This window comes from Mizuhopecten yessoensis, unplaced genomic scaffold (assembly GCF_002113885.1).
Source record: "Mizuhopecten yessoensis strain PY_sf001 unplaced genomic scaffold, ASM211388v2 scaffold8469, whole genome shotgun sequence".
In the NCBI taxonomy this organism is placed as follows: domain Eukaryota; kingdom Metazoa; phylum Mollusca; class Bivalvia; order Pectinida; family Pectinidae; genus Mizuhopecten; species Mizuhopecten yessoensis.
The window spans coordinates 93,558-104,966 of NW_018407563.1; the positions used below are offsets into that span (position 1 = coordinate 93,558).

The 11,409-nt window shown below is 38.6% G+C and overlaps 1 protein-coding gene across 4 annotated transcripts in view; it reads left to right on the forward strand.

The window, feature by feature from the left end:
- Positions 1 to 8,535: 8,535 nt before the first annotated feature.
- LOC110456025 (uncharacterized peptidase C1-like protein F26E4.3) overlaps positions 8,536 to 11,409 on the forward strand; it is a 45,488-nt gene continuing 42,614 nt past the window's right edge. The window contains exon 1 of one of the 4 annotated variants that reach the window (XM_021506540.1): positions 8,536 to 9,340. In XM_021506540.1, the coding sequence (XP_021362215.1) occupies positions 9,025 to 9,340 (316 nt within the window). In that variant the 5' untranslated portion in view covers positions 8,536 to 9,024. The remainder of the gene's footprint in view (positions 9,341 to 11,409) is intronic. The other 3 variants (XM_021506541.1, XM_021506543.1, XM_021506542.1) reach the window with 3 other exon arrangements.

An 11,409-nucleotide genomic window follows, 5' to 3' on the forward strand; every position in this document is an offset into this window, starting at 1 on the left:
TGATATTTGGTCAAGGTGTTGATATTTGGTCAAGGTGTTGGTATTTGGTCAAGGGGATGATATTTGATCAAGGTGTTGATATTTGGTCAAGGGGATGATATTTGGTCAAGGTGTTGATATTTGGTCAAGGTGTTGATATTTGGTCAAGGGGATGATATTTGGTCAAGGTGTTGATATTTGGTCAAGGTGTTGATATCTGGTTAAGGTGTTGATATTTGGTCAAGGTGTTGATATTTTGTCAAGGGGGTGATATTTGGTCAAGGGGATGATATTTGGTCAAGGTGTTGATATTTGGTCAAGGGGATGATATTTGGTCATTGGCTTGATGTGATTAAGAGCTTTCAAGTTTTTTCAACTAAATAAGCTTGTTAGACTTTTAAGATCACTGGGTTCAAATATTGAGGTAGGTAAGGATATTTGAACTTGGGGCTGAACGATGCAGGTCAACTGGACCGCTTGTTCTTGATCGTGTTTTTGTCAAGGTGGAGGTGGTAATATGGTAGCTAGTGTTGTTGAAGTCATATTTTGTCGGTCGATTTTTGAATTCACGTGTATGGTAATCTCTTGTCTCATTTTGAAGGCGGGTTTTGTAAATGGGTTGGTAATTATTTTTCCCCTCCTACAGCTAACCTTACCGCTTTAGAAACACTGAATTATTCAAATGTATATAATCCATGTACACCCGACCGATACCCCCTTCACAATCTACAAAGCCGTATAAAACTGTAACTATATATCATAATTATGTGCATTTCGGCTCTCCCGTTACAGTAGAAGTGATGATCATTACGCGAGAAAGCGACATTTTGGAGATCAGATAGTTTGGTAATATGATTTCCTTTGTCATTCTTTATGAGCTCTTTTGTGTTTGAAAAACGCCATTATAAAAAGGCGGGAAAGCGGAACCAGGAAGGATGGTCATGTATCCGGGGTGTCGCCTATCCGACACGTAAGAAAGGCCAGGCGAGCAGACGATCTGACACAACGGACAGCCCATTACTTATCGCTCTCACATTTTTATGAATATGAAATTAAATTCGGGTGTTGAATAACAAAAGCATGCGATGTTGGTAAATAGGTCAAACTGAATATGTATGACGGGCAATAAGACTTACATCCATTGTTGAAAACGTCTGTCCTTTGAAATATTTTCAATTTTTATCACCAAAAAAATCCTAAATGACAGTAACATTTTTGCTGTTGATGCATACAACTTCGGCAGGCCGAGGTAATTACATATATTCTACAATTTAATTCGGGAATATGAGATATATATGACAATTCGTCTGTCGATATTAAAGCTATAAATTGTGTAGCACCCGGAGACAAAACTACAGCACTATAGATACATTATGGAGTCCTTATCTTGGTTGTAATTTGTATTGGACTCCTCAAATTATCAAACATATATTTTGAATCACGTGGTGATGATTAAATACATGACGATGCAGACATGACTTATTTCGTCTATACATAATGACACAAATTATTACTTCAGGACCGTATGCGATCGCAATTAAAATCTCAAAACGCTAAACCATCAGTTTCTGTTCGGGATTATATACCTTATGTCTAACAAGTTTGAAATGAAACTACACGTTATTTACCATTCGGATTTCTGACCACCGCCAAGACGGTGCGTACAGTAATGTACTATTGAAAAGGGGTTTTGCTGGAGACAATATCACACAAATTCCACGTCACGTGATATGACCGCATATCTGTCAGATCTACGTATTATACAATATCACTAATGGTAGGACTTGACGGATGACACGTGAGTTGTTTATGATACCCTTAGAGGGAGTCGGGCGATACCCTAAAAAGATGGTGTTTTGTTTTGAAATCAGCGACGGGCTTTCCAATTGACCCAAATCTAGATAGTGTTACGGCATATGAAAGCTTCTTTGTTTATTCATTAACATATTTCATTTCGTAATTGATTCCTATATTATATTTCAAATGAAATATACGCCCTTTCACACACAAAAACCGTTTGAAATAGTCCGTTTCAGTGTGTGACGATATCGGCGGTCGTTAATATGGTGTTGAGGTTTATTTCTTGGAGTTTAATGTCCTCGCTAAAGATAAAGTCAAATTGAACACGAGTGTCTAATTAAAGAGACACTGCTGGAAAGAAAGAGTAGGGAAACGAGAAAAAACAATGCATACTTAAGATCATAAGTGTTACGATGGGCATTGCCATAGAACGGCATCGAAAACCTCCGATTTGAGGGGGGGGGGGGGGNCGACCATGTTTAATGTAAAAATGACCCTGAATGTTATTTTTATCCGTTTTTAGATTTAAAGACTCATTAAATATAATTTTCAGATATAAGAGGGTATTGAAGAAATAAATAAGAATCCAACAGTCGACAGTGAACGTGATATGCTGGACGTTATCGTTTTATTATGTTTGACGTTCTATTAACATCTTAGGTCATTGGTGTACGTGCCTCCGTGTGTGTTGTGCATGTGTGTGTATGTGTGTGTGTGTGTGTGTGTGTGTTGTGTAAGCGTGTATGTGTGTGTGTGTGTTGTGAAAGCGTGCTTGTGTGTATGTGTGAAGGAGACTGGGTATGTTGTTGTGCTTGCCTCCTTGTGATAGCGCGGATCTGATGCCGACTGTACAGTGATATCACACTAAAATACCATGCTGAAGCACAGCATTCTGCCCAGTCATATTATACTGACAACGGGTGAACCAGTTGTTGCCATTACCGTTAATGCTGAATGTTAAGCAGGGAATAACAACTACTATTTTTAAGGACTTTGGTATGTCCCGACCTGGAAACAGAACCCATTGCCTTCCTCACATGGGCGAACGTTCAACATTAAAGCCAAAAGTGAGGTATTGCCAAGCAAGGAGCTAGGAATAAGACAGGGTGACCCACATAAGTTGCCTCTTACGATATTCTTTTCTCGGTCCCCGACCTGCAGGTGTAAAGGATATACATAATCAATGCTATGAATGATATTCAACAAGCTGTATATCGGGAGTGGGTTACATATAAAAAGAGAATCGAGCACATTTTTAAAAGCCCGTTGTCGGCAGTTTATTTTTAAATAACTTCAAAATATGTTTTCTCACCCGTCAGAAGAAATCACACTACTTGTACGTCTGTTTACGTGGTCCAGATCATGTTTCTGTAAATGTAACTGGCTGAATACAGAAACATTTTAATTCACGCGCGGAAATTTTTGTCAGCGTGTTTTGTAATAGAAATTAGCATTATTACATCATAGATGGATGTCGACAGTTATTCAAACCTATTTCGGAAATGATTCATGCATCAGATTTCGTATTAACACTGTGAACTCAAAACTAAATTACCCGGATGTTGAGAGACTTATCGCATTCACACCGGCAAGATGAACCTAGGTTATCAAGAATACCTCGATTATCTCAAGTTTCGCTCGAAGTTATGTCATTATTCCCAAATCTTGTTCATTTCAATAACCGACTGACATAACGATGTCGGAATCCCACATAACGTGGTTTTACTTTACTCAGACTTAACAAGATTTAACTATACTCCGACTTAACAACTGGACAATATCCCGACATAACGAGGTTGGACTATATCCTGACATCACGAGGTTGGACTGTTCTCTGACATCATGAGGTTGGAATGTATTTAGACATAACGAGGTTGGATTATACCCTGACATAACGGGTCTGGACTATACTCTGAGATAACGAGGTTGGAATACATTCAGACATAACGAGGTTGGAATGTATTCAGACATAACGAGTTTGGAATGTATTCTGACAGAATTGGAAGGTTTGACTATATCCTGACATAACGAAGTTGGACTATTCTCTAACATCACGAGGTTGAAATGTATTCAGACATAACGAGGTTGGACTATACTCTGACATCTCGAAATTGGACTACACCCTATCATGACGTGGTTGGAATGCATTTAGACATCATGAAGTTGGAATGTATTCAGACATGACGAGGTAAGATTATACCCTGGGATAACATAGTTGGACTTTACTCGTGCATAACGAGGTTAGACTGTATTCAGACATAACAAGGTTAGGTTATACCTTGACATAACGAAGTTGGATTATACTCCGAAATAACGAAGTTGGACTACATCCTGTCATAACAAAGTTGGACTTTATTCAGACATAACGCGGTAATCCTATTATCTGACATCACAGGGTTGGACTATACCCTGACATCACGAGGTTGGACTATCCTCTGACATAACGAAGTTGGACAATACCCCGACATAACGAGGTTGGTATATACACTTGGCATTACGACGTTGGACTACAATCCGTCATAAAGACGTTGGACTGTATTCCGATATAACGAAGTTTGATTCATTTAAGGACGTGCCAGGTTTTCGTGTTGGTGGAAAGCCGGAGTTCCTGGAGAAAACCCACCGACCTACGGCCAGTACCTGGCGACTGCCCTACATAGGTGTCGAACCCGCGACCCAGTGGTGGAGAGCTAGTGGTATCAGAATATCAGACATCGCGGCCTCTGGATTATCCACTGATATAATGAGGTTGGACTGTATTCCGACATAACGAAGCTGGACTATAATCCGTCATAACGAGACTAGACTATACTCAGTCAAGTTGGAATATACTCTGTCATAACGAGGTTTATACTCTGACAATACAAAGTTGGACTATATACTCTGTCATAACGAGGTTTATATTCTGACAATACAAAGTTGGACTATACACTCTGTCATAACGAGGTTTATATTCTGACAATACAAAGTTGGACTGTATTCCGACATAGCATGACTAGACTTATCTATGACTTGACGAGCTTGCAAGCACATGTACCTGAGAATTAGGGGAATACTTTCCTCGTATGTAGGGTGTTATAGCAGACAACTTAAATGTTTAAGTCAACGCTATACGGAAATACCACCCTACGGACTTTGCAATGTGTGGAGCTGGTGAAATCCATAGGCGGCTTTTTTTCGTCGGGGTTTGATTTAAACCCTGAAAGTTTCTGCCCTTAGTTTTTTACAATCATTCCTAAAGGGTACGTTTTTGTCAGGTGTTGATCTTAATCCTTCAAACGTCTATAAATAATCTTCCTACACACCATGGATGAACTGGGCTTTAATTCATCGGTTCCTTATAGAATTGATAACAGTTTTAAGCTTTTTATCCAATCCCTGTGACGTTATTGTTATTTATGCTATAATCATCCTTGTTTATTAAATGAAATATTACTTTTTCAAATTCATGCTTAGTTCCATGTGTTCGTTAAGTCCACGTTGGCAAGGTATGGGTGTTGCTATGCATTTTATGTATAGCGGATTATAAGGTGATAATGAGGAGAAAAGTATTGTATAACGAAACACAGAGAATAGCACGTGGATAAATCTCGTTTAATCCCCATGTACGCTTTCACTGTATTAACTGAAACATGTTCCATGGGCCTGTATATACCACCAAACGACAATGCACAACTGTCTGACCGAACTATTTTTGTCAAACTGTAGAATATGATACTGCAAAGGGAGATTACTCGGGAATTCTATTTTCGCTTTTGAACATGAGAATTTACAGTTTGAAAATAATAGTTTTTGATTGGAATTTATATTCGAACCTTAAGAAATGCAAAAATGAGCTACGACGTTACCCCAAGACAAACTCTTTCAAAACTATCTTTAAAATGCCCTCTCGAAATAAATTCTGTAATCAGCCTCCAATTCGCGCAGTGGTATTTCAGCGTGTGTATGAATACATTAACAAAGTGTTAAATCGGCGATGTTTAGATGTTATTTGACTGAAAATATTTGCTGCCGTGTTGAATTCACAGATAAATCTGTCGCTGCGTAATAAAACCACTGCTGTCGCGAAATATTAAATCTTTCACAGCGAAATAATAGCACTCCCGCCCACGAAATAATAACATATCTGCCGCGAAATAACAACGCTGTCACTTCGATATAATAGCACTGTCACCTCGATATAACAGCACTGTCACCTCGAAATAAGAGCACTGTCACCTCGATATAATGGCACTGTCACCTCGATATAATGGCACTGTCACCTCGATACAACAGCACTGTCACCTCGATATAACAGCACTGTCACCTCGATATAACAGCACTGTCACCTCGATATAATGGCACTGTCACCTCGATATAACAGCACTGTCACCTCGATATAACAGCACTGTCACCTCGATATAATGGCACTGTCACCTCGATATAACAGCACTGTCACCTCGATATAACAGCACTGTCACCTCGATATAATGGCACTGTCACCTCGATATAACAGCACTGTCACCTCGATATAACAGCACTGTCACCTCGATATAATGGCACTGCCACCGAAAAAAAAACTGCCACAAAAAGTTCCTCCATGCAGTACATATCCATAATTCATTCAGTTTTTCACGCCTTTAATCACCAAAGTTGTATTATTTCGTAACATGGCTACCGTGCTTTGCGGTGAATAAACCAATGTCATACATGCAGATATCGCGTATTAATAGACATGACGTTCTCACAGTGCGACGTCACAATGAAGACACATTTGGAAATATTCGTGATAATGCCATTTTAAAAGATCGGCAGAGCCTCCGTTAAATGTAATCTTCTTCGTTTGTTTTTTAAATCGTAAATAAAATAGAAAGCCATTTACGATCTATATGTATTTCTGTATTAATACCTGTACTTATCTATAACGGCCCCGTATTACGTGCACAGGTACACCACCGCGATATTTCCCTAGCTTAACTCGAACGGATTCTTACGGAAAATAGATTGCTTTTGTCGGCAAAATGGAGAAGATTATTATTACTGCTGTATACAATTAGTTGGCATTTCTTTACCGAATGTCTTTGATGTTTTATTTGAATGAGTATTACATACAGCATAAGAATAATAGAAAGGCAAGAGAAAAGATATACTGCTTTAATTTAATTCTGTTTGCAGCGTGAAATGCTGAGTCGACGTTTAAAGGGTATTTATAGGTTTTTTAAGTGTTTATGCAGATTTAATAAGAGCTTATCATATTTCTATTTCCAGTTTCCGTAATCACGTGTGTGCTGTAACACTCGGCGGGGATTCCTGTTTTATTTATACGTCTCGCCGTGTCACCTAGCTAAATCCGTCTGTCGCTGTGACCCACTTAGTGTAACGATTATTACAACACTGTAAATAACGCAGGGTTAGCTATGTATAGTGGCTATAGCACAATTTAAGCATTACTTTGTAGCGTACAAAATACTTACTCACATAAGAAGTCATGTTACGTAGTGTTATTTTTTCCAATTAAATATGGAATTAAACCAAGTAGCAAAACGTTTAACCGGTGATGGGACGGTATGGTCTGGCGTATCACTCGACTAAAAGTGTTCGGTGCCCGCCGATTCGTAATCTTACTGCGGAAATCGCGAAATATCACCACCGCGAAAACAACTATGTATACAGTATGTAAACATTTATACAACTTATTGAAAATGTGAATGTTTTTGTTTTCAGAAGACAATTTTCGACGTTACGCAATATCTGTTAACAGGCACTGGCGAATCTTTAGCAACAACATTTGTAATAACGTATTATATAAGATAGCTCGTTACATCTATTTTAAGAACGAAATTATTAGAGAGTGTAAACCTGGTATAAGGATAACACAGATTGGAAACACAATGTGTGTGCGTAACAGTTATACTCAGTACGTAACAACTAGAAGGAGTTCCATAAAATCCGGTAAATAACATAGCATTATTTTTTCGAAGACTTGTTTTCGTGATATGCTTCAAAAGTATTCCGTGATGATTTTATTTGGCTAACAATTTTATAACTGGGTTGAATGTTTGTTTGTTTGTTTGTGTTTTACATCCTATTTACAGCTATGGTAATTTAAGGACGCGCCAGGTTTTGGTGGTGGAGGAAAGCCGGAGTACCTGGAGAAAAATCACCGACCTGCAGTTAGCACCTTGTAACTGCCAACATCGTTTGGATGTTCCCTGAACACAAAGGCATCTGTATCATGAAATACGCGTGGCACAAAAGAAAGTCAAAAACTTATCTCAGTTATGATAAATCGTTTTAGCTGCAAATAGTATCATATTCTTGATACATAGGAAATCAATTATACAATGAATCCGTGTCTTTTTTCATCAAATGGCAATTATTTTTACGCACTTAATTCAAATATACCTTACTTATTACTTTTTTGTCGGAGAGTTGATTAATCTCGGCGACTGTAATGAGTAAATGTGGGTTGAAATCATTACGTGCATGATGTCCATCTGACCTACAAGTTTCCCACACAAATATTGACTTATCCCGAGGCCGGAGAGATTAGCGTGTCATTTTATCATCGCTGACCGATGCCCAGTGTCATTAGAAACACTGCCATTCATTCTTGACACAATTTATGATACACGTAATGGATTTGAGGTATTAGTTATCACAATGTCAACATATCATTTTCCCATCAAGATATATATATATATATATATATATATGTATGTTGGTGATTTAAATATTAGGTCAAAGGCATTTAGCGTTAACACATACAACTATAGGTGTTTAAGTATCACCTCGGGGGTATGTGTTATAAGTAATGAATGTGACGAAATTTTCATAAATCTTTTATGCATACACATTTAATAGAACCCATTTTAGCATGTTCAGCGGTTTATGTGCGCCCTGTAATACACATATAGCTACAGTACACGAGTACATGACCCTCGGCTTGTATAGTAAAGTGTATACACACATGTAGGTGCTGGGACGGACTCAAGCTCCGGTAACATTAGCAATGGAGCGGCTTACCTGACAGAACGGATGACCACAATACTCCAGCGGTCAACAATCAACTAGTGACCAGTGTCCACGATCAAACCAGAGTGTTCTAGAATGGATAATATTTATGGCTATTGTGTTTAAAAAATGTGGGATCAAATAATCTAGTCGACACAAGAAAAAACCAAAGTGTGATTGTTGGAAGTGTAATAAAATTTCGTTGGATTTATACATATAATAGGTAAAAATAGGCAATATATAGTGTAAACTATGGAACGAGTTGTATCGAAATTCTTGTTGGTGTGTGTAACGACTATTCTTGTCTCCATCCCGGCCCTGGGGGACGAGAGGGTGGGGCTGAAATTGTCCCGGAGTAAGAGATTCATTGAGATGGATGATGACGTACGTGGACCGTATTGTGCTACCCGCCGGGATGGTCAGTGTTGTCCGGGGAGAGACGACACGTGCACTGTCCCTATACTGGACAGTACCTGTTACTGTGATATATTCTGTAACGAGACGGCGTCCGACTGTTGTCCGGACTTCTTCAGCTTCTGTCACGGAATCAAACCGGAACCGATCAGACGTAAGTATACAAATATATTTATTTTCATCAAAAATTAACATATTGTAGAAATGGCAATTCCATTTTCGATATTTTTTCTGCGTGAATTCTGAAGAAATTTATGAAAGTCGTCATTTTGCCCTGGCTGTTGCGAGGATGTCAAACTCTAATAAAAAGTGTTAAATCTGTTTTTCTGGGTCTATCATCCAACAAGAGATCGTCAATTCGAACTCTGAAATTTATTCAACAGAAGGGCAGTTTCTCTGAAAATATTTTTCTCAAAATACATATGTTTATCAATCCGCAAAACAACGTCATCTCATCGTCCAACAAGACAGTGTCACGCCTCCCCCATTGGTTCTATATCATAACTTGGCAACGCCGCAAACAAATTGCTGAAAACATTTCATTCCTTCTCAAATTCGCGATGTTAAACCGCAGCTCTTGAGGTAAATCTATTCACAAACACGAAATATTACAGATATCAATTTATACAGAGTCAACGTTTTGTTATCTGACGTTGAGCGCTTTGTTTATATCTCGTCAAAGATAATAGATCAATGCATCAAGACCATTGAGTATTGACCGCCATTTTAAGTACACAGAAATACTATCTTCAAAGAAAAATGTCTTTTATTAGGTATTTATATGACCTAGAGATCGGATCTTGACTGATATTGGTAATACACTTAATTTTCAATTCAGTCTGTGCTTTAGAAATCACCAAAATCTCCACGGATAGCATTGCCAATTCGATACAAAACGTGACGTTATGAAAATAGAAACGCTTGTTTTCGTTGGCTGATATTTATTCAAGGAGAATAAAACCTGAGCCACCAGATACAATTACGTTATTTCTTAGAACAATCACTCTACATCTTAAATTAAATGAGCGGATTTCCGTTTTCACATTTTTTTCTTTATACTTTTACATGTTTCACCAGTCATTATGTTTTCAATGCAATCGCATAACCAGACGCTCTACCGAATGAGCCGAAGAGAAATTCTCCCAGGCGATAGAGGAATTCTCCGAGATGGTAAAGAAATTCTCCCGATGTGGTAGAGAAATTCTCCCAGGCGATAGAGAAATTCTCCCAGACCATAAAGAAATTCTCATTTCGTTATTTCCTACAATTTGAAGAGTTACAACAACATATACAAACAAGTTAATTAATGGTCCATTCATAATTAAATATAATTACATACACAAATTCTCGCACGATAAAGAAATTATTCAATGCGATAGAGAAATTCTCCTAGATGGTAGAGAGATGTTCCTGTGCGGATGAAAAATTCTCCAAGGCGATAGAGAAATTTTCCGAGATGGTAGAGAAATACTCCCATATGATAGAGACATTCTCGGAGGTGGTAGAGAAATACTCCCAGACGATAGAGAGAAATTTTCCCAGGCGATAGAGAAATTCTCCGAGGTGATAGAGAAATTCTCCGACGATAGAGAAATTTTCCCAGGCGATCGAGAAATTCTTCCAGGCTATAGAGAATTTTCCGAGGTGGTAGAGAAATTCTCCCAAACGATAGAGAATTTCTATCAGACAATAGAAATATTCTCCCATGCGATAGAGAGATTCTCCCAGACGGTAAAAATATTCTCCCATGCGATGGGGAGATTCTCCCAGACGGTAGAAATATTCTCCCATGCGACAAAGACATTCTCTGATGAGGTAGAGAAATTCTCCCATGCGATATAGAAATTCTCCAGGGTGGTAGAGAAATTCTTCAAGGCGATAGAGAAAGTCTCCCAGACGATAGAGAGGTTCTCTCAGACGATAGAGAAAGTCTCCCAGACGATAGAGAGATTCTCCCAGACGATAGAGAAAGTCTCCCAGACGATAGAGAGATTCTCACATGCGATAGAGAGATTCTCCCAGACGATAGAGAAAGTCTCCCAGACGATAGAGAGATTCTGACATGCGATAGAGAAAGTCTCCCAGACGATAGAGAGATTATCACATGCGATAGAGAGATTCTCTCCCAGACGATAGAGAAAGTCTCCCAGACGATAGAGAGATTCTCACATGCGATAGAGAAAGTCTCCCAGACGATAGAGAGATTCTCACATGCGATAGAGA